This window comes from Phacochoerus africanus, chromosome 1 (assembly GCF_016906955.1).
Source record: "Phacochoerus africanus isolate WHEZ1 chromosome 1, ROS_Pafr_v1, whole genome shotgun sequence".
In the NCBI taxonomy this organism is placed as follows: Eukaryota; Metazoa; Chordata; class Mammalia; order Artiodactyla; family Suidae; genus Phacochoerus; species Phacochoerus africanus.
The window spans coordinates 157,791,225-157,816,673 of NC_062544.1; the positions used below are offsets into that span (position 1 = coordinate 157,791,225).

Genomic DNA, 25,449 nt, shown 5'->3' on the forward strand with positions numbered 1-25,449 from the left:
TGAACAGTGCTGCTATGAACATAGAAGTGCATGTATTTTTTCAATCAAAGTTTTGTCTCAATATATGCCCAGCAGTGGAATTGCTGGATCATAGAGTAGCTCTATATTTAGTTTCCTGAGGTACCTCCATGCTGTTTTCCATAGTGGTTGTACCAATTTACATTCCCACCAACAGTGGAAGAGGGTACCTTTTTCTCCACATCCTATCCAGCATTTATTTTATTTTATTTTATTTTTGTCTTTTCAGGGCCGCACCCACAGTATACACAGGTTCCCAGGCTAGGAGTCCAATCAAAGCTGTAGCCACTAGCCTATGCCACAGCCACAACAACATAGGATCCAAGCCATGTCTGTGACCTACACCACAACTCAGAGCAACACCGGATCCTTAACCCACTGAGCAACACCAGGGATCGAACCCACATCCTCATGGTTGCCAGTTGGGTTTGTTAACCACGGAACCACAATGGGAACTCCTAAGCAGCTTTTATTATTTGTCTTGTTAATGATGGCCATTCCGCCTGTTGTGAAGTAGTACCTCACTGTAGTTTTGACTTGCATTTCTCTAATAATAAGTAACATTAAGCATTTTTTCATATGCCGTTTTTGTGCCAATATCATATTGTTTTGATGAATGTAGCTTTGTAGTATTGTCTAAAGTCAGGAAGCGTGATTCCTCCATTTTCACTTTTCTTTTTGATAGGGACCGCATTGAATCTGTGGATTGCCTTAGGTAGTATAGTCTTTTTGACAATACTGATTCAATCCAAGAGCATGGTTTATCTTTCCATCCGTTTATGTCGTCTTTGATTTTTCTTTGTTTTAGTTTTTTTTTATAGGTCTTTTGTCTCTTTAGGTAGGTTTATTCCTAGGTATTTTACTCATTTTGATGCAATTGTAAATAGGATGGTTTCTCTGACTTCTCTTTCTGATCTTTCATTATTAGTATATAGAAATGCAATTGATTGCTGTGTATTAATTTTGTTGCCTGCAACTTTGCCAAATTCATTGATGAGTTCTAACAGTTTTCTGGTGCTATCTTGAGGGTATTCTTAGTATCATATCATCTGCAATGAGTTTTTTTTTTAATGCCTTGGCTGTTCCTGTGGGATAGTGAAGTTCTCAAGCTAGGCACTGAATTGGAGCTGCAGGCCTCTGTCATAGCCAAGGCAACACCAGATGCAAGCCACACCTGCGACCAACACTGCAGCTTGTGCCAATGCTGGATCCTTAAGGGACTGAACCTGGATTCTCACAGAGACAACACTGGGTTCTTTACCCATTGAACTACAACAGGAACTCCTCCCCCGTATTTTTTTTAAACTTTTAATTTCAGAGTAGTTTAAGTCTAACAGGAAGTTACACATATAGTACAGAGACTCTTGTATACACTTCAGTTAGTTTCTGCTATTGTTAATACCTGACATTAGTATATATTTGTTACAACTAATAAACCAATATTGATAACATTATTTTGCCCCAGTTTTATTGAGAAATAATTGACATACATCACTGTAGATAAGTTTTAGGTGTACAGCATGATGGTTTGACTTACATACAGTATGAAATGATTACCAAAACAGGTTTAGTTAACATCCATCATTTCATACAGATACAATAAAAAGAAAAAAAATTCTTAAGATAGGAACTCATAGGATCTACTTTTTTAGCTTTCCTGTGTATTATAAAGCAGCATTAACTATAGTTATCATGTTGTACATTATATCCCTAGTACTTACAACTCAGTTTGTTCGTTTTGATCACCTTCCTCAAATTCCTCCTCCATCTGGTCTAAATTATTAACTGAAAGTCAGACCTTATTCAGATTGCAATGCCCATTAAAGCTTCATCTATGATTTTACATGGCTTGATAACTCATTTCCTTCTTATCACCAAATAGTATTCATTATATGGATATACCACATTTTATCCATTTCATTTACTGAAGGACATCATGGTTGCTTCCAACCTTTCAGAAATCATAAATATAATTACTCTAAACGTATTCATACAGTTTCAAATCAGATGGGTAACTATCTAAGAGCATGACTGCTGGATTTACAGTAAAGCTATGTTTAGTTTTATAAAGAAACTCTTAGGCTATCTTCCAAAGTGGCTATACCATTTTGTATTTGCACCAATAATGAATTTCTATTGCTTCACGTCCTTGGAAGGTATTGGTTTTGTCAGTTTTCCTTGAATTTATCCTTTCTAATATCCTTTTTTTAACTTGCATCACCCTAATGACAAATGATGGTATTTTTTATTATGCTCATTTGCCATCTGTATATTTTCTTCAGTGAGATGTCTGTTCAGATTTTTTACCCACTTTTTACAGAACTGTTTATTTTCTTACCATTGAGCTTTTAGAAGGTTTTGTATATTTCAGATACAAATCCATTACCATATGTATTTTGCAAATATTTCCTCCAATTTTGTGACTTGTCTTTTCATTTTCTTATCAGTATCTTTCATAGAACAGAAAAATTTTACCTATAATGAAGTCCAGCCTGCCAATTTTTTTTTAAGGATCATGTTCTTGGTGGTTATATGGATATACCACACTAGGAATCCCTGCCATGGTGCAGTGGGTTAAGAATGCAACTGCAGTGGTTTGGATCGCTGTGGAGGTGCAGGTTCAAACCTAGCCAAGTGCAGCGGGTTAAAGGATCTGGTGTTGCCACAGCTGCCATGTAGGTCACAGCTATGGCTCAGATTCAATCCTTGGCCCAGGAATTTCTGCCTTCCACAAGTGTAGCCATCAAATGAAACAGACAAAAAAAGATGCGCTTAACTTCATTTTTTCAATATAAACATCCAATTGTTCCAACACCATTTGTTGAAATAACTTATGTACACTTACATGTCTTTGCCTCTTTATATACATCTTAAATAAATCAGCTGACTATTTTTGTGTGATTTCTGTAACATTAATTTAGAGTATAAAAATTTCAGACCTATTTCCAGGAACCCACTGGAAAAAGAAAGACAAACATACCAAAACATTTCATATTCCATCCTCTCCTTATTTTAACAATTTTTATCCTGTTCTTTGCACATCTAACAATTTTTTTTGTAAATGATAAACCCATCAGAATCACCTGCGGTTTTTACTGTACCTAAAATAGTACCTGTATGTGTCTATATTCAAAAGCTCTTCCAAAAACACGAGAATAAGAAATTAAGACTTTTAAATATTCCCAAGAGATTCAAAGTCCATAAAAGTAGAAACTGCTTTAAAACAATATAAAATATAAATATGCAAAACACATCCAAAGTGTTAAAAGTTCAAATTTACAAGTTACATTTATACTCACACTTACTTATTAGCCAAGGGAACAAGTCACTTTAAATTGATTTCTACAAGTTCTGACTATGTAACATTGTAAATAACAAAAAATATAAATTATCTTTCTAAAATACTCACTAAAATATTAAAAAAATCTGAAAAGCATCTAAAACCTCATGGAGTAAGACATTACTAGGATAAATAACTAAAAGTAGAAACCCAAAATATAGGAGCACTGAAATAGATCACCTTTCTCTGATAACACTTGCTGAGCCTACATTGCATAAGTTAGGAATTCTGAGATGAAGGGTATAGGAGAAACAACTCTTTCATTAAGCAGCAGCTCAAAGGATTTCCTTCTCTAGATTAAGGTTAAACTAGCAGTAAATATAACACTCTGGGGACTATAAAGAAGGATTTTTTGTGTGATTGTTTTTTGGGGTACTTAGCAGAAGGAGGTAAATATATCTGGAAGGAGGTAGTGGTCCAAAACTGGTGCTCTCACAAGCATCCCGAATTCACATAATCTGAAACAGAAAACTTCAAACTTTACAACTACTTCAAACCAGTTGCAAATGGTTGGTCCTAGGTTGGGCACCAGTCAAGCAAATGATAAATCCTCTCTAAAGGATTATACTTTTATCCTAGGCCTTAAATAAATTTGAGTGAAAATTTGGAGCTTGAAATAAAAACTAAATATACCAAGAAGAAGGGCAATATACAAAAGAACAAGCAAAGAAAGGTCACAGACACAGAATGAAATATTAGAATTAGACTCAGATACAGATTATATACTAGAATTACATGTTTAAATATTAATTCGATACAGATTATAAAAGAAATAAATTTACATGTTAAAAAAGGAAACATAAGACTGAATATACACAGAGAACAATTCCATGAACAACTTCTTTAAAAAGAACTCAGTAGCTGTAATTCCTAAAACTGGACAATATGGTAACTGAAACAGACTGGCGCAGATGAAAAAGTAACTTAAAGTGGAAGGTTGGGGAAAAATTACACAGAAATTTTCAAGTATGGAAAGGTAAATAGAAGACTATGCAAAGTTCAAACAAAGTTACTAAGGGAGACATGAAATAAAATAAGAAGCAACATTTAAAGAGATAACTGATGAAAGTCACCAAATCAAGGAAATACATTATATACATAGAACATAATACAGTCAAACCACGGAATACCAGAAACAAAAGGAAATCTTAAACTTCGGAAAAAACAAATATTGAAAAGACAGAAATGATTCCAAATTCTCAACAACACATGCCAGAAGACTTTGAAATGTCTTCAATGTGGGGACAGAAAAATAACTGTCAATGTTTAATTATATACCCATCGAGTCATATTTTAAGAAATAAAGGCAAGTTAAATATATTTCAGAGGAAGTCCAAAAGAGTCTACGGAATTTCCAACAAAATAAAAAGGAATTTCTAGAAGCTGTACATCAGGAAGAAGTGATCTCATATACATATGAAAAGAAGAAAAACTAAAAATATTTAAAGCAGCATATATATGGGATAAACTAAATAAATAATAAACTTATTAAAAAATAATGACAATTTGGGAGATCCAATTGTGGTGCAGTGGAAACGAATTTGACTAGCATCCATGAGGATGCAGGTTCTACCCCTGGCCTTGCTCAGTGGATTAAGGATCTGGCTTTGCCATGGGCTGTAGTGTAGGCTGTAGACGCGGCTTGGATCTGTCATTGTTGTGGCTGTGGTGTGGGCCAGTGGCTACAACTGATTCAACCCTTAGCCTGGAAACTTCCATAAGTCGCAAGTGCAGCCCTAAAAAGACGAATAATAATAATAAGAAGAAAAATAACAATGACGATAATACTAATGACAATGGGAAAAGTAAACATTTAAATTATAACATGAGAAAGAAAGCAAATTATGATATTCTAGGTCATTGTACAGACTAGAAAAGGTAAGGGTGGTAAGTACCTTTAGATTTTAATATGGTAAGCATTACTTCCAGCAATTTCCAGGGAAACTATTAAATGAATTTAAAGAGTATAAAAACATTCAATATAGGAGAGGGTAAAAAAGGAACTCTTATAGATTCAAAGAATATAAAGGCAACAAAGAGAAAAATAAAGAAAGCATAAAGCAGACAGGACAAAGAACAAGCACCAGTTCAATATAAAGCCAAATACCCAGTGGCTAAATTAAGTGGAAAAAAGGATTAAGTGATACAGTTAAAAGAAAAACAACTTTTAGATTGAATAAAAAATATATGATCCATGGAGTTCCCATTGTGGTACAGTGGAAACGAATCTGACTGGTAAACATGAAGTTGCAGATTCGATCCCTGGCATTGCTCAGTGGGTGAAGGTTCCAGCATTGCAGTGAGCTGTGGCATAGGTGGCAGACACAGCTCAGACCCCACATTGCTGTGGCTGTGGTGAAGGCCAGCGGCTACAGTTCAGATTGGACCCCTAGCCTGAGAACCTCCATATGCTGCAGGTGCGGCCCTAAAAAAAAAAAGAAAAAAAACTATATCCATTTATGATCCAGCTCTATGTTGTTTACAAAAGGTACCTAAGCGGTAAAGATACAAAAACAATGAAAGCAGAAAGAAAAAGATGGACCAAAAGAATCATAAAAGATGGTGTGCTTCATTAATATTTAAATAAATAGACTTTTAGAAAAAGCACTGCCAGAGAGCAAGAGGAGCATTAAGTAAATATAAAATATTTGAGTTTTAAGAATTATTTGAATATTTGTATGAGCCTAATTACACAATGAGGGTGTGGGAGGGAGAGGATCAGGGAAGGGAGGTTGAAGCAATGGGAAGGCCTTCAAGGAGAAATATAAAAATCTACAATCATGACGTGGGATTTTAATATACCACTTTCAGAAATTTCTAGAAAAGCAAACAATAAATATGTTTTTAACACAACTACTGAACAATCTCAACCTGATGTATACAACTGTACCTAGGAAATACATAATACACATGGATTTCAAGCACTCATGAAATAGTTGCAAAAACTTCCCATAAAACTTTAAAATAAGTCTACACAAATTAGAAAGGACTGAAATCATACAGCACATTTTCTCTGGCCTCAAAACAAAATTTAAGCAGAAGATCTCAGTTGCAAATTAAGAAACATGCTTCTAAGTAATCCATGACTTAAAGACAATTAAAACACATTTTGAATTAAACTAATGAAGGAAACATCACGAAAAACTGAATACATTAAAAGCATAGGCAGATATTGCAAACAACTTTCTTAAATTTGAAAATTTAGATGAAATGGACAATTTCTTAGAAAAATATAGCTTGTCAAAGTAATAAAATACCTGAATAGTGCTAAATCAGTTAAAGAAATTGAATCAGTATTAAAATCTTCCAATAAAAAAATTCCATGCCCATACAGTTTTAATAGTAATTCTACCAAACATTTTGTAAACAACTAATTCCAATTTCATATATCCTTCCAGAAAACGAAACACAACAAAAAAGATATTCTACACAATTCATTACACGACCCACAATAAACTAGTTTAAGAAACACATCCTCTATTAAAAAAAATAATAACACTGTCACTAGAAATTATCAATAACCCTGATAACTTATTTCTCAAATCTATTATATACTGGTGTTAGTATAAACCCAAATATATTATGTCTTCAAGAAAGGTGTTTTAAACAATGATGATACTTTGAAAACAGGGATAAATGTATTTTTATTTTGTTATGCATAATACTATAAATATATCCTACCACTGTGTTCTCCTCTTAGTTTCCCCAGAATTTACTTCTATGAAAATTTACTTTTTTTTAATTTAATTTTTTATTTTTTTGTCTTTTAGGGCTGTATCCATGGCATATGGAGGTTCTCAAGCTAGGGGTTAAATCACCACCAGCCTACACAACGGCCACAGCAATGCCAGATCCGAGCCTCATCTGAGACTTACACATCAGCCCATGGCAGTGCCAGATCCTTAACCTATTGAGCAAGGCCAGGGATGGGCTGAGCCAACAGGAACTCCCTATTTCTATGAAAATTTATGAAGTTACATAGCCTTTAAAATGCAAACTTCTGAATTTGCTTGAATGAACTTTTCCTTAGAATTGCTTCCTACTTCATTGATAATGAATATAATAATACATACCCTATTATCACACATTCAATTAGTATATTTTAACAATTGGTTCCAGAAGTAAAAATAATTCATTCCAGGTGGTGTAAATAAAGATGGTTTAATGAGTAGAATACATTTGTGTGGGCAAGGTTAAGAAAACAGCTAACAGAGATGGTGCAACTTAAATAGCTAATATAGGAAACCAGTAATACTCCCTATTCTCAAGGATCAGGATGAGAAAATAGTAATACCAGAGCAAAATGGAAGAGGGGATGCCCAAACTCTATTCGTGACATAGTGTTTCAACTTGTCATGTCTTGGTGAGGATGTGTTTTCCACCCAAGTCAGAAAATAAGTTTTGTAACTTTCCTCTCACCTACGGTGTTCTCATCCTGCTTCGGGCAAATTTTTTTTTTTTTAACATTTTTTGTTCTTCGTTCTTATACAATATTAGGGGAAAATGAGCTGATACAACAGAATATCAATCTAGATATTGGAAGTTACTTTGCAATACAATGAGTCCCAATAAAATGCAAATCTTATCGCAATAAGTAGAAGAATTATCTTTGTAATACAAAAAAATTTCCCCATTTGTCCTTCTTCTGAACTATCCTTACAATGTGCCTACAATGCAAATGTTTCCAATACTGTTGGAACTGTAGTTTAATTCATCAATTATTTCTTTTACAACTGATAATTTTTGAGTTTCACTTACATTTTGACTTACATTCAAAAAAGGTCTTTCCAACTGCAAGGTGATAAATTTCTTCCATGTCTTCTTCTAGTGCACTTATTCTTTCTTTCTACTATCTATCTATCTATCTATTTATTTTTAACTGCTTTGTTTCTGCTATTTGTTGCTGTTTTTGTTTTTAAACACCTGTTGCACTGGGAATTTAGCTTGGTGTACGTTATCAAGTAATTTTCTACACTTTTTTTATTTTTATCTTAAAAAGGAGTTCCTTTATTCTTGTTTTTTCCTTTCTCCAGCAGAACCTGCAGCATATGAAAGTTCCAGGGCAAGGGGTTGAATCAGAGCTGCTGCCACCCTACACCACAGCCACAGCCATGCCAGATCCAAGCTGCATTTGCAACCTATGCCATAGCTTAACATGGGATCCTTAACCCACTGAGCAAGGCAAGGATCAAACCTGCAACCTCATGGACAGTTTGTCAGGTTCCTAACCAGATGAGCCACAATAAGAACTCCTAACTAACTCTTTTAACTGCCTATTCTAATGTAGAACAAACATACCGACTTACATATATTATCAAATCACTTTATTGTTCCATGACATTTTTATTAAAATATAGCAGTTACATACACAGTATTATATTACTTTCAAGTGTACAACATAGTGATTCAATATTTATAAGGATTATACCTCATTAAAAGTGGTAAAATAGTAATATATATTACCTGTGCTGTATAATATATTGTTATATCTAATTTATTTCAGACACAGTATTTGTATCTCTAATCCCCTAATCCTATTTTGCCCTTTTCCTATCCTTGTCCAACTAGTAACCACTAGTTTGGTCTGTTTGTTTTGTCACATTTATTCATTTCTTTTAACTTGTTAGAGTCCAAATATAAGTTAAAAAACAAAGAGTATTTTTCTGTTTCCATCTGATTTAACTAAACAAAATAAACCATGTTCCCAAACATGTTGTTGCAAATGGTACATTCTATCTTTATTATGACTACTATATCACTGCATACATATACACCATATCTTCTTCACTGATTCATCTGTTATTGGACACTCAGATTGCTTAAATATCTTGTTACTGTAAATGATACTGATATGAACACTTGGGTATCTCACTTTGGTTTTGATTTTCATTTCTATGATGATTACAGTGATGTTGAGTATCTTTCAATATGGCTGTTGGCCACCTGAAAGTCTTCTTGGGAAAAATGTCTTCTCAGGTGCACTGCCCATTTTAACTGGGTTCTTTGTTTTCTTGATTTATTGTTTTTATGAGTTCTTATTAGCCACTTGTTGAATATATTGTTTGCAAATATTTTCTCCCTTTTAGTAAGCATCCCTTTTCATTTTGTTGCCAGTTTCTTAGCTGTGCAAAAGCTTTTAAGTCTGATGTAGTACCATTTGTTTATTTTTGCTTTTGGATCCCTTGCCTGAGGAGACACATCCAAAAAAAATATTGCTAAGATTGGTGTCAAAGAGTAAGTAGTTCCTATGATTTTTTCCTAGAAGATTTATGGCTTCAGGTCTTAATATTTAGGTTTTTATTCTGAGTTTGTTTTTGTATATGATGTGAAAAAGTAGCCCAGTTTTACCAGCAGTACTTTTTTCTCTCTCTCTTTTTTTGTCTTTCTAGGGCCGCAGGTGTGGCACATAGAGGTTCTCAGGCTAGGGGTCTAATAGGAGCTGTTGCCGCCAACCTACGTCAGAGCTGGAGCCACAGCAAAGCAGGATCCGAGCTGAGTCTGTGACCTACGCCACAGTCCACGGCAACATTGGATCCTCAACCCACTGAGCAAGGCTAGGGATCGAACCCACAACCTCATGGTTCCTAGTTGGATCCATTAGCCACTGCACCACAATGGGAACCCCTACCAGCAGTACTTTTTGAAGAGACTCGCTTTTATTATTACATATTCTTGCTGCCTTGGGGTAGATTAATCAAGTGTGTGGTTTTATTTCTGGGCTCTCTATTCACTTCCAACGATCTATCCATGTGTCTCTTTTTGTGCCAGCACCATACTGTCTTGATTACCATTGCTCTGTAATATAGTTTGAAGCCAGGGAGCAAGATTCCTCTAGCTTTAATCTTTTTTTTTTTTTTTTTTTTTGATTTTTAGGGCTGCACCTATGACATATGGAAGTTCCCAGGCTAGGGGCTGAATTGGAGCTGCAGCTGCTGGCCACAGCACAGCAGTGTGGGATCCAATCTCTGTCCGCAACCTACACCACAGCTCACAGCAATGCTAAATCCTTAACCCACTGAGGGAGGCCAGGGATCAAACCCGCATCCTCATAGATACTAGTTGGATTCATTTCCACTGTACCACAATAGGAACTCCTCAATGAGATTTTAAATGGAATTGTTTTCTTGCTTTCTCTGGTAGTTCATTACTAGAGTACAAAAAAGCAACAAATTTCTGTGTATTAATCTTGTATCCTGAAATGTTACTAAGTTCATTTATTAGTTTCAATAGTATTTTGTGGAGACTTTAGGGTCTTCTATATATAGTATCATATTATCTGCTAATAATGAGTTTTACTTCTTTACTTCAACTCTGGATGTTTTTATTTCTTTTTCTTGTCCAACTGCCATGGCTGAAACTCAAATACTATGTTAAATAGAAGTGGTAAGGGTGGGCACACTTGGCATATTACTGACTTTAGAAGAAAAGCTTTAAAGCTTTCATTACTGAGTATGATGTTACCTGTGGATTTATCTTTACTATGTTGACCTATTTCCTCTATGGCGACTTTGATGAGAATTTTTATCAGGAATAGATGTTGAATTTTGTCACATGCTTTTTCTGTCTATTAATATAATTACATGACTTTTATTCTTCTTTATATGAATGTGGCACACTGCAATAATTGATTTGTGAATGCTGAACTATCACTGCATCACCGTAATCCAACTTGTTGATGGTGCATGACCCTTTTTATATATTGTTGAATTCAGCTTGCTAATCTTTTCTTGAGGATTTTTTTCTCCAGCTATATTCATCAGAGATCTGTGAGGGTTTTTTTTTTTTTTTGTCTTTTGTCTTTTTTGTTGTTGTTGTTGCTATTTCTTGGGCCGCTGCCACGGCATATGGAGGTTCCCAGGCTAGGGGTTGAATAGGAGCTGTAGCCACCGGCCTACACCAGAGCCACAGCAACGTGGGATCTGAGCCGCGTCTGCAACCTACACCACAGCTCACGGCAATGCTGGATCGTTAACCCACTGAGCAAGGGCAGGGACCAAACCCGCAACCTCATGGTTCCTAGTCGGATTCGTTAACCACTGCGCCACGACGGGAACGGCTCTTTTTTTTTTTTTTGTAGTCATTATCTGATTTTGGGTATCTGGGTAATGGTGGCCTCAGAATGAATATGGGAATATTCTCTCTTTAATGAAATAGTTTTGACAACAGGTAGTATGCATTCTTCATATGTTGGCAGAATTCCACTGTGAAGCCATCAAGTCCTAGATTTTTGCTTAAGTTTATTGATTACTAACTTAATGACTCAACTAGTGAGAAGTCCTTCAGATTGTCTATTTCTTCCTGATTCAGTCTTAGAAAATTCTAAGTGTCAAGTAATATATCTGTTTTCTCCTATATTATCCAATTTCTTGACCTATATAACTGTCTGTAACATTCTCATATGATTTCTCATATCTCTGTAGTATCATTTGTAGTGTCTCTTCATTAATATATTATTTTACGGGGGTCCTCTTTTTCTTTTTTCTTAGTGAACCTGCCTAAAGAAAAACCTACCAATTTGTTTTATCCTTTAAAAAAAAATTAGCTCATTTTCATTATTTCTTCCATTGTTTTTTTGCTTTTTATTTCCTCTCTGATTTTTATTATTTCCTTCCCTCTGCTGACATGACATTGTTTCTTCTTTTTCTAATGTTTTTAGATGGTAGGTTAGTTTGTTTGAGATTTTTCTTGTTTCTTGAGGTAGGTCTGTATAACAATAAAATTCCTGCTTCAAACTACTTCTGGTGCGTCCCATACCATAAGTTTTGGAAAGTTGTATTTCTATTTTCATTTGTCACAAAGTGCTTTCTGATTTTTCTTTTTGATTTCTTCTTTGACCCATTAGGTTTTTTAGTATGGTGGGTAGCATGTTGCTTATCCACGTTTGTGCTTTTCCTGTAACTGAATTACATTTTCATACCAAGTGAGGTAGGGTGAAAAAAAAAATGCTTGAATCAATTTACAAACTTTTACATTTGCTAAGACATATTTTAGGGCCTAAAATGTGATCTACTCCAGAGGCTATTCCATGTGTACTTGAAAAGAATGTGTATTCTATTTTGAGATGTCCTGCAAATATATATTAATTCCGAATGGTCTAATGTGTCATTTCAGACCACTGTCTCCTTACCGTTTTTCTTTCTGGATGATCTGTCAATTGAGGTAAATGAGGTGTTAAAGTTCCCAACTGCTGTTACACTACTGTTAATTTTTCCCTTTGTGTCCATTAATTTTTCCTTTACATAATTAGGTGTACCTACATCAGCTGCATATATATTAATGCTATAGCCTCTTCTTATACTGTTCCCTTAATTATTATATAATGGCCTTCTTTGTCTTTTGTTGTCGTAGACATTGTTTTAAAGTCTATTTTGCCTGACATGAATATTGCTAGCCCATCTTTTTATGGTTTCATTATGTTATTAATAAACATATATTATTAAAAAAAGAGCCAACATTGTGCTTGGTTTCTAAGCAGGGACTCAGTGATTTGAGGATGGTGTCCCTTTTTTTTGGGGGGGGGGGAATAGAGTTGACTTATAAAGTTGTATTAGTTTTAGGTTTAAAGTAATGTAAATGAGTTACACATATACCTATCTATTCCTTTTCAGCTATTTTTCTTGTATAGGTTATTACACAGTAGTAAAAAGATTTCCATGTGCTATACATACTGTAGGTCAGCCCATGTTTTTTGTCATTTCTACTTACATAAAATCTTTTTCTCTTCCCTCATTTTCAGTCCCTGTGTGGCTTTAGCTCTAAATTGAGTCTCTTATAAACTGTATACAGATGCGTCTTGTTTTTTTAGCCCATCAGCCTCTCTGTATCTTTTGATGGGAGCATTTATTCCACTGACATTTAAAGTTATTAGGTATGTAACCTACTGTAATACTGTTACTTGAATTCTGGTTGTTTTTGGATTACTTCTCTGTTATTTTCCACTTAGTCTCTTCCCCTGAGGTTTGATGATTTTCTTTAATAGCATGCTTGTGTTTCTTTTTTGTGTACCTATTTTAGGTTTTTGATTTGTGGTTACCATGGGGTTTATATTTATTGTCCTATAACTATATCTACTTGTTTTAAAACTGATAATCATTTAATTTCAAACACTTTCAGAAAGATCTACAATTTTCCACACCCCCCCACAAATTTCATTTTTCCAATTTCTTAGACATCTTCATGTCTATCCTTTCACTGTTTACTGTAATTGATTTTACAATTTTTATCTTATACACTTGTACTAGCTGATATAAGTGGCTGATCCACAGTCTTTTCTATGTATTTGCCTTTATTAGTGGGACTTCTACTTTCCTATAAATTCTTTACTTATTGCCGTAGCCTTTTCTTTTCCACTTAGGGGAGATCATTAACACTTTTCTAAGGTTGGTTTAATACTGATTAATACTTTCTTTTTGCCTGTGTGAGAAGTTCTTTATCTCTCCTTTAGTTCTGAGTTACCCTATGTTCCTGGGTAGGGTATTCTAGGATGAAGGTTATTCTGCTTCAGATGCTGCTTTAAATGTATCACATCACTCCCTCCTGGCTGTCAAAGTTTCTGCAGAAAAACTGCTGATAGCCTTATGGGGGTTCTCTTTTATGCGACTCTTTGTTTTTCTCTTGCTATCTTTAATGTTCTATTATCTTTTAACTTTTTTCATTTTAATTATATTATGCATTGGTATGGGTCTTTTTCAGTTCACCTTTTTGGAATTCCCTGGGCTTCCTGTACCTGAAAATGTATTCCCTTCTTCAGCTTTGGGATGTTTTCAGCCATAATTTCATCAAATACATTTTATACTCCTTTCTCTCTCTCTCCTCCTTCTGAGATCCATATAATGTGAATGTTGGTACACTTGATATTGTTGCAGAGGTCCCTTAAAACTACTCTAATTTTTTTAAAAATTGCTTTTCTTTCCACAGCCATTCTAATTAAGTGATTTCCTTTGTTCTATCTACCAGTTCTGTATCACCTAAACTGCTGTTAATCCCTTCTAGTGTATTTTTCATTTCAATTACTGTATTCTTCAGATCTGACTGGTTTTTATGTTTCATAGATCCTTTTTAAAATTTTCACAGAGTTCATCTAGTCTTTTCCCACAGTCAGCCAGCATGTTTATTACTAATGCTTTGAACTTTTAATTGGCAAATTATCTGTTTCTTTAGGTTCCCCCCCCCGTCCTTTCATTTGAAACAAATTCCTCAGTGTTCTCATTATGTATAACTTACTCTGCCTCTATAAAATAAGATCTTTTTTTTTTTTTTTAAGGGTCGCACACACAGCATATGGAGGTTCCCAGGCTGGAGGGGTTGAATTGGAGCTACAGCTGCCGGCCACAGCCACACCAGATCCAAGCAGCCTCTGTGACCTACACTATAGCTCACAGCAACACTGGATCCCTGACCCACTGAGCAAGGCCAGGGATCGAATCCACATCCTAAGGGATAGTAGTCAGATTTGTTACTTCTGTGCCACACCAGGAACTCCGCCTATCCCAGTTGTGAAGGGATGTTCTTCATTGGGATTATTCCTTGTGTGAGTGTTAAAGGGTACACAGTCTATGTGCACCCAGTAGCCCTAGTGGGAGACCAGCATTTGAAGTGAGCATGGATAATGTCCCATGGGATGTGCTGGTAGTTACCACCTTGCTGGGAAGTAGGGTAGAAGATAGAGAAGCTAAACCCAGCACTAGATGTAAAATGAGACTTTTCCTAGGCTCAAAAGCTATCACTACCCTATTAAGGGCATGATCAGGACCTAAGGTGCTGGAGCAGAAGCCCTTAGGGTCAGGTCTAAGCAGGTTCCATTCCCTCTAACTACATGTTCTACCCTGAGTGACGGCACTTCTAATGTAGTGGGAAGACTAACGTTAGAAGTTGGGTTACAGACTGAGAAAGACCAAGCAACTCATTCAAAGCCTCGGGTAGCTGTCTGTCCATTGCCTCCATGTAAGTACCAGTAATGGCTGCCTTCAACCTGTTCAGAGGTAAGGCCAAGTCTGAGTTTCAGACTCCCAGATGCTTACTCTCTTGGCCACGTCAATCTTCACCCTAGTTTATTTCTCTGCCAGAACAAGAGGGGCTGGAGCAGGCACCCTGTGCTATTTGGGTGTGCAATAAAGTAGTTGTGGGAAATGAGTCAGATTCCCAGTTCATTTTCAATCTGCTTCTTCTACCTTGTTCCTGGGAGGAAGCAATCATGTATGCACAAATCATCACAAGCAGAGTCTCAGTTTCTTATAGCCCAATGGGAAGTCTTACTAGATTTCTAACCAGCTAAAGGGACTCATCTTCCTGCATGCTGGACCCCAAAGTTGGGCTGCCCAGTTTGTGTCTCAAAACTCTCACTTCCCCGGGAGAATCTCCAAGCCTGTGATATCCTCTCTTCTTCTGTGTTCCAAGGTAGGGGTATAAGTCTCGTGACCCTCACGGTTTCTTCTCTCTTCCTACCAACTCCATATGGATCTTTCTTTACAGGCTTGGCTATAGAAAAGCCTTTCTATCAACCCCCAGTTTGTTTACAGTGAGAGTAGCTACACTGTACTATATTTTTGAGGTGGTTATAGGGGGAAGGGAGAATAGTGTCCTCCCACTCTGTCATCTTGATCTCCTTCCCTCAGAGCTATTACATTGCTCTTATAGTTTCATAAACTGTTTCTCTTAAACTTTCAATGCTTTCAATATTACTTCCAAAGAGTGATCATGCTTACTTCATTTTATTAGCTAAATGTGTTGGCTTATATTGACAATATAATGCTAAATAGGAGTTGAGAGAGTGGGCATCCTTGCCTTGTTTGACTTCAGTGAAAATGACTCTACTAGTTTCCCTTGAGCATGGTGTTGAGTTTAGGTTTAAAAGAGTTTTTCCTTTCATTTTTTATTTTCCAAACTTTAGAAAGATTATAAGAAAAGTACAAGGAATTTCTGAATACTCATCACCAAATTCTCAGATGTAAACATTTTACATTTATCCTTTTCCATCTTCATGTATCCCTTTGTTCATCAATACTCCTATGTATATTTCCCCAAACGAACAAAAATCTCTTACATAACTAACAGTACAATGATCAGAATGATGAAATTAACAATGATACAATATATATGTTCTAATCCGGAACTGATTTCAGATTTCAGTATTTGTCTCAATAATGTTCTTTATATCAAAAGAAAAATCTAAGATTGTGCACTGTATACAGTTCCTTTAGTCTCTAATCTGGAACAGTTCCTGAACCATTTCTTTGTATTTCATGCACATTTTTAAAGAGTACAGGATAGTTATCTTGAAAAGTAAATCTCAATTTGAGCTTCTTTGATGCTTTCTCATGAGTAGATTCAGACTCTACTTTTGGCAAGAATACTACAAAAATGAGGCCGTGTTCTTCTAAGTGCATACCATGAAGCACATGCTATCATCTCGTTCTAAACTGGCAATGTTTGCTTTCATCATTTGTTTATGGTGGTGTCTACCAAGTTTGTACCAATAAAGTATCATCTTACCCATAATAAATATCTTATAGGGAGACAATCTGACTAGGTAAATACTGTGTTTTTCACATTACTGCACCAGTTTTATTTTCCAGGCAGTGAATTTAAAATTTACTTTTGTTTGGACATTTTACACTTCTCAGTGTGGCTATGTTATTTCTAGTATGGCAGAGCATGGTTCATCTATTCTAATGACATCCAACGTCAGGATTTTCCCTCCATCTTTATTGATTTTTTTCTTTTTTTTTTTTGGAGTATATGAAACACGGAAGATAACCCCAAAAGGCAAAACCATTCAAAAACTATATTGTAATAATAATCATCCTTTCACCCCCATTTCCCTCTAAGCTTTCCACATCATTTACACACATACACCCTATAGAATCAATCATTATCTATCTTGCCTTCATTTCTTTCTGATCAAATGACAGATACATGTGTATAATCTATTGTTTTCCCTTCTTTCTCCTAAAAAAATGTTGAATACTTTTAGATATTCTCCTATACTTTGCACTTAAAAATGTATCCTGAAAATTTGCCTCCACAAATTCTTAGAGATCTTCCTCATACTTTTTTTGCAGTGCCAAAAAACTCCATGATATAAGCTATACCACAGTTTATTCAACCACTGTCCTTTACCTGAGCATTGAAGTTATTTCCAATACTTTACTCCTACAAATAACACTGTATTGAGGAACTCTGTACATTTATTTTTATAATACTGGAGGCACATCTTCATGGCAAAATTCAAGAAGTAGGTAAGTTGGGTTAAAAGATAAAAATGTATGTAGTTTTGGCTGATACTATCAAATCTCCTTCCATGAGAAATGTATCAATTTGTATTCCAACAAACAATGTATTAGTGCCTGTTTCCTCACAGCCTAAAGAACAGGGTACTGTTATAACTTTTAATTTTTATCAATCTGACAGGTGAAAAATGCTATCTTGCAATATTAGTATTTTGTAATTGACTTCTTTCATGTTTTAATATCTGCTTGCTACAGTTTCATAGGCACTTGTGTCTATTTTTATATTTTTATTATACTACACTGATTAAGAGCTTTCTCTCTTAATCATATTAAAAATACGCTTCTATTTCTATCTTATCACCATGTTTTAAAACACATTTTGTCAAATACCTTTTCAGGAACTATGAAGACTGTTGAAAAGAAAATGCGGCAAGAGGTAAGAACAGAGAATCTACTGGGGGGAAAAAAAGAAAAAGAAGAAGAGATTGCTCTCAAGACACACATGTAAGAGAAATACAAATTGAAATCTTTCAAGTATGAGCTACATGTAAGAACCCAAACTATAAAACTGTTAGAAGAAAATACAGAGATAAATCTTCATGCTCTTAGAACTGGCAGTGGGTTCTTAGATTTGATACCACAAGCGAAGTCAAAAAAGGAGAAAATAGGTAAATTGGACTTCAAAGAAATTTTAAAAGTTTATCAGAGGACATCTTGAAGAAAATGAAAAGAGAACCTACAGACTGCAAAGCCAACAGTTGCAAGTTATTAACACTTAGACGTTTTAGACATGGTTTTAGCATCCAGAATACATAAAGAACTCTAATGATTTACAACAAAAATAAAAACCATCTAATTTTAAAATAAGCACAGGACTTGAATACATATTTCTTAAAGAAAAGACACAAAAAATGCCAAAATGCTTATGAAAAGATGCTCAAGATCACTGGTGATTAAGAAAATATCAAAACCAGAGTATGGTATCACCTCATACCCTCAAGGACATTTAAAATTAAAAATTTGCAAAATAAAACTGTTTTAGAAGATGTGGATAAATAAGAATCTTCATACGTTTTAGGAATTTAAGATAGTGCAGCGGCTGTGTGAACAGTTCCTCAAAAAATAAAAATAGAATTATACTATGACCCAGCAGTTTCACTCCTAGGTATTTACACAAATAGTGAAAAAATTAGTACAAAACAGGTATTTGATCATGAAGGTACACTGAAGCAATATTCACACAAAAGGTGAAAACAACCCAAATGTATATCAACAGATGAATGGATAAACAAACTGTTATATACATTAAATGAAATAAATTACCAATACTTGCTACTACTTGGATAAACCTCGAAGACATTATGCTAAATCAAAGAAATCATAAACAAAGATCACATATTATATAATTCCTTTTATATGAAATGAATAGAACAGGCAAATCCACAATAGCAAAAGCAGATTAGTGGTCACCAAGGGTTGCAGGGAAAAGGGGAATGAAGAAAGACTACTTAACCAATATGAGGTATTCTTCTGGGGTGAGAAAAGAAAAGGTAAAAAACTACTGAACTACCGCTTTAAAATGGTTAACTGTTTAAATTAACTTCACCTCAATTAAAAATATCATACTGGGGAGTTCCTGTCGTGGCATAGTGGAAACAAATCTGACTGGGAACCATGAGGTTGCGGGTTCGATCCTTGGCCTGGCTCAGTGGGTTAAGGATCTGGCATTGCTGTGGCTCTGGTGTAGGCCGGCAGCAACAGCTCCGATCAGACTCTTAGCCTAAGAACCTCCATATGCCACAGGTGCGTCCCTAAAAGGACAAAAAACAAATTAAAAAAAAATCATACTGATATATCATTTTAAAATCATTCATAAGAATACAAAAATTTAATAAAAACATTGTATTAAAAAGACAAAGAAGAAACAAACATTCTTATATATTACAGATGTGAGTAAAAATGGGTACAATTCCTAAAACAGGAAATTTGGCAATATTTAGTATAATAACAAATACAGTAACCTACATCCTACAAAAAATTACCCATTACAATACTGCTTGTAGGAGGGAGGGAGGAAGGAAGGACACCAGAGCTCTCTATATACCAGTATTTTTTGTCTGAGAAGGATTGGGAAGGATGGATATACAACAAAATAGTTGAGAAGTAAACTCTGTGGAGATAGATGGGAGGGCAAGAAGTGGATAAGGCTTTTTGCTTTCTATCTCTTAAATTATGTCCTTGAATGTCCTGTACTTTCTTGTCTTCTGGAATTTTTACACAGTCTGTTAATTTTGGCCTTTCTTCTCCTCCTTAACTGTCTCTTACTCTATCTCAGTCCCACTGCAGAGTTACTTCCTCTGGATGCATTTTCTTACAAATATCCCCACATCCAAGCATACACAGAAACACACAGTCTGGGTTGGATCAGAAGCACCTCCTTGTTATTCCCACAGTATCTATGGTTAGAAATATAGATTCGATTAAGACAAGCCTGAATTTAAATCGTGAATTTGACACTTACAAAGTGTATGATATCCAAAAACTAACCTAAACCCTACATTCGCAGTTTCCTGAACTACAGAATAAAAATCACATCTACTTGATAGAAGTGTCAAACCACTATTAAATGGGTTAATATATGTAAAGCATGTATCACTGTTAGCTACAGCTAAAGCTCTGTAGCTTAGCACATATTAAATAGTCATTAGGAATTCCTGATGTAGCTCAGTGGGTTAAGAACCCGACTGGTATCCACGTGGATGTGGGTTCAATCTCTGGCCTTCCTCAGTGGGTTAAGGATCTGGCATTATGGTGAGCTACAGTGTACATCACAGATGCAGTTTGGGTGTGGCATTGCTGTGGCTGTGGGAAAGGTCAGCAGGTACAGCACCAATTCAACCCCTAGCCTGGGAACTTCCATATGCTGCAGATGAATCCCTAAAAAGACCCCCCCGAAAAAAAAAATCACTAAAAACTAACCAGTTTTATTAGTCTCATAGTACTCAGCACTTTACTGAACTGTTGGTATACTGACTTCTTTAAAAAATTAACTTCTTTTAAAAATTAAACATATAATAATATTTACTAGGAAAGAGACTGTGTTGATAATACGTGTATACTCCGGAACAATACAGAGTATAACTCAGAACTGTAAATATTTGATAAACTTCTAATTTTAATATGTTGAAAGATAACTTGTTCAGAAATAAGAAAGTCTTCAAGAAATCAATTTAATCAGTGATCTCAATAAAAACATCAATGTGCTTTCTATATTGATAAAGAAAGGATTTTAACAAAAGATCATTTTACTGACTTACTCCCTTAAAGTAAATTTAATTTGTTAAGATTTATTTACTTTAGAGAAGAAAAAGTATTTATCAGTTAACTATTAATATGATAAAAATAAAATCTCACTTTTCACAGATTGTCCAAGGATTCCAAATGACTGTAAACTTAAGAAACCTAATTTTCATACTTAAGTTAGCTTAAATTATTTACATTTTAAACACTTCATCTATAAGATGAGAATTCGAAATAAAGTTAGCAAGAAGCACAGTCCATAATATGGTGGATAGGTACAAATAAAATTAGTAAATATTAATCATAAAATCTAAAGATCTAAAAAGTGAATTTATAAAGTGGTTAATTTGACCTTCCTTCAAAATATCAACAAATTTAGAAACCTGTTACTAGTAAAATTGAAGCAGAAAAAAAAAATCCTAAAAATAATTTTATCAGAAAAAGATTAGCACATAATTCCAGGATGAATTATAAAATAGCTAAGAGATGGTGAAGTAAATTCAACACTGCTAGAAAAAGAATCTCAATATACATCATTTATTCTAACATTCTGTACCTCGACATCCTGAACACTGGATAAAAAAGTTGATTAAATCCAGAAGTGCGATGTCCCTGTCTTGTTTATATGATTCAATCCAGTCATCGACCACGGACTGTGGGGAAAAAATATATAAAAATAGAAGCTTAAAAAACTGATATCACAGCAAATAAATTTTCAAAAAAGTTACTGGTTTTCCATGTGTCTATTTAAACAAGAAAACTACTCACCTAAAATTCTCTGTTGCCAAATAAAAGCAAAGATTCCCTTATTTTGAAAGACAATTCAAAAGCGAATTACTAGGTTATCAAAAACTTGTTCAAAATAGAGCACAATATAAGCTGACTTTACCAATACCACGAAGTCGAAAAATTATTAAGCATCTATAGATACTAATATTCAAACCATATTGTGAAAATAACGCAAAAATAAATCTCACTCATAAATAAACATAAGCCTGAATATTAGAAAACTTAGTAGTGCATAACAAAGTACACAACATATATAACGAAACACATTTTTTCAAGAATATAAGGAAGGCTCAATATTAGGAAATAAAACAATAAAATTTACCAACAAAATAAAGAATAAAAATAAATTAAATGATTGTATTACTGGATTTAAAAGAATTATTTGATAAAACCATGCAGCCAAGCTTAATACAACATTTTTAGAAAAATTAGCGTTATGATATGCTGGTAAACAACTTAAAGACAAAGATGAAAATATATTTGTTGTTGAAACCCTTAACATATTTCAGCTCTAAAAGGAACGAAATAAGGATGCATCCCTAACAGTTCAACATAGACTTTAAGTTTTTAGTTTATGTAAAATTAGTAAAACATCAGTATAGACAATTTTCCTTTCCTATAATTTTTTTTTTGTCTTTTTGTCTTTTGTCTGTTGTTGTTGTTGCTATTTCTTGGGCCGCTCCCGCGGCATATGGAGATTCCCAGGCTAGGGGTTGAATCAGAGCTGTAGCCACCGGCCTACGCCAGAGCCACAGCAACACGGGATCCGAGCCGCGTCTGCAACCTACACCACAGCTCACGGCAACACTGGATCGTTAACCCACTGAGCAAGGGCAGGGACCGAACCCGCAACCTCATGGTTCCTAGATGGATTCGTTAACCACTGTGCCACGACGGGAACTCCTCCTTGCCTATAATTGATAAGAAAACCTAACCATCTCTACTAAAGTGATTCAAAAGATTAATAAAAAATTTGCCAAGACAGCTGACAAAAGATAAATATACAAAATCTTTTTTTCCTTTTTTTGGCTTTTTCGGGCTCTACCCATGGCATATGGAAGTTCCAATGCTAGGGGTCGAATTGGAGCTACAGCTGCCAGCCTATGAAATAGCCACAGCAACTCAGGATCTGAGCTACATCTGTGACCTACTTCAATAACCTGCATCTTCATGGATACAAGTTGGGTTTGTTTCTGTTGTGCCACAACAAGAACTCCCAAAATAAAATTTTCATATTGGCATTATATAAAAAATATAAAAATGAAGTTCCCATTGTGGCTCAGCGGGTTAAGAACCCAACGTAGTCTCCATGAAGAACTAGGTTCGATCCCTGGCCTTGCTCACTGGGTTAAGGATCTGGCTTTGCCACAAGTTGCAGCACAGGTCACATATGTGACTTGGATCCGGCATTAACGTGGCTGCAGTGTAGGGCTGCAGCTGCAGCTTGGATTGAACCACTAGCCTGGGGGACTTCCCAATGCTGCGGGGGTAGTCTGGGAGAAAAAAAAGTAAATATACATTGATTGAGAAGTCTATTCACAACTAAAATTATCTAAGAATAAATTCAAGAAATGTATAAATTTTTATGAAATTAATAGAATATACAATTTAATATTAAATAAGTTTCATATATATATATTATATTTTTTTTAAAAAAGGATTAGTGTGGAGTTCCTGCTGTGGTGCAGCAGATTAAGGATCCAGCATTGCCACAGCTATGGCGTGGATTCTGTTCCTGGCCTGGGATCTTCCAAATGCCAAGGGTACAGCCAAAAAAAAAAACCCAGAAAGACGAAACAAAACAAAATAAAGAAAAACCTTAAAAAAATAAAGCAAAATAAAAAGGTTTAATGCTATATCAATAGTCTTTCAAAATGTATTTCCACTTAGCATACTAGGTGGTTGAACTGTTTGGAGTTTTCCTGGGGGGGGATAGGTAGGAAAGCATGGGAAATACATTAATTTTCTTGTGGTTTTTTTTTTTTTTTTTGTCTTTTTAGGGCTGCACCTGCAGCACATGAAGTTCCCAGGCTAGCGTCAAATCAAAGCTATAGCTACTGGCCTATACTAAGCCACAGCAACTGCAGGATCTGTGCCACTTCTGGAACCTACACCACACCTCACAGTGATGCCAGATCCTTAACCCACTGAGTGAGGCCAGGGATCAAACCCACATCCTCATGCATACTATTTGAGTTTTTTACCACTGAGTCACGATGGGAACTCAGTCGTAACTGAGTAAAAATTTACTCAGTGATAGTTTTCTTTTAAGTGAATTGTTTTTGGTTTTCTTTTTTTGGCTGTGCCTACAGCATAGGGAAGTTCCCAGGCTAGATACTGAATCTGGGGCACCACAGCAACCCAAGCGAAAGCAGTGACAATACTGGATCCTTAAGCCGCATGGGAACTCCTACGTGAATTTTTAATTTTTGTACTTAGGTATAATTATACATAGTAAATGCATAAATCTTAAGTTACTTCTTGATGAAAGTTCACATATTCATACATCAATTTAACCATAATCAAAATGACAATATAAAAATATTTCAAAAAATGAAAAACAGGCTGCCTGATGTTCCCTTCCAGGCAGTAACCATAACCAACCCAAAGAATTTAACTATTATTGCTTAATGTTCCTTATATTAGATAAGTTTATGAAATTCATACCAATAGTATTGTGTTTTGCGTGTCATTTCATCCATGCTGTTATGTGTCATCAGTAGTTTCTTGTTTGTATTACTGGACAGTATTTAATTTTATTAATACACCACAATTTATAACCAATTTTACTACGGATAAACATCAGTGTTATTGCCATTTGGGGGCTATCACAAATAAAATTATAATGTACATAACGGTACACATTGTTTGACATGAAGATTTTTTTTCTGTTTTATATTTGCCCACTAACAGACTAATCAACAGACAAAATACATCTATGTTGAGGGTTACTTATACAATGTCAAAACAATTTTCCAGATCAAGTGTATTATGTTATACCTCCTCCAGCAATGTATCACATTGGATGTTCCACATTCTCATTCCTTTTATTTTAACCCATTTTGACAGAGCATACCCCTTTTCCTTCTTTAATGATCTCTTACTTAGAGATAATCATATTTCCTTCTTCTATGTGAAAGGGAGAACTTTTTTTATTAACTGCTGATGTATGTAACATTGTCCCTCTGTCTCATCACATTAGTTATCTGGGAGGGTTTATTGTCAAAGTACAAAGAAAATATAAAGGTGGTATGAGAGGGTAAAAAGAAAGAACCTCTTCAAGGTTCATATCAGTTGTCTGAGATTGCCTCTACAGTTTTGCAAGTCCTAGCCAAGGCAATTAGAGAAGAAAAGGAAATAAAAGGAATCCAAATTGGAAAGGAAAAAGTAAAACTATAGCTATTGGCAGATGACTAGAAAATCCTAAAGACACTACCAGAAAACTGTTATGGCTCATCAACGAATATGGTAAAGGTGCAGGATACAAAATTATTAGGCAGAAATTGACTGCATTTCTATATGTTAAAAACAAAAGATCAGAAAGAGAAATCAGAGAAATAACCCCATTACCCTTGCATCAAAAAGAATAAAATACGTAGAAATAAACCTACCTAAAGAGACAAAAGATGTGTCTTCTGAAAACTACATGACACTGATAAAAGAAATCAAAGATGGCACAAACAGATGGAAAGACATTAACATGCTCTTGGATTGGAAAAATCAATATTGTCAAAATGACTATACTTCCTAAGGCAATATACAGATCCAATGAAA

At 35.0% G+C, this 25,449-nt stretch overlaps 1 protein-coding gene across 1 annotated transcript in view; it reads right to left on the reverse strand.

Moving 5' to 3' along the window:
• The window catches only part of STAG1 (stromal antigen 1), a 415,995-nt gene that overhangs the window by 196,300 nt on the left and 194,246 nt on the right, over positions 1 to 25,449 (reverse strand). The window contains exon 5 of the mRNA XM_047782999.1: positions 21,443 to 21,539. Coding sequence (XP_047638955.1) covers positions 21,443 to 21,539 — 97 coding nt within the window. The remainder of the gene's footprint in view (positions 1 to 21,442; positions 21,540 to 25,449) is intronic.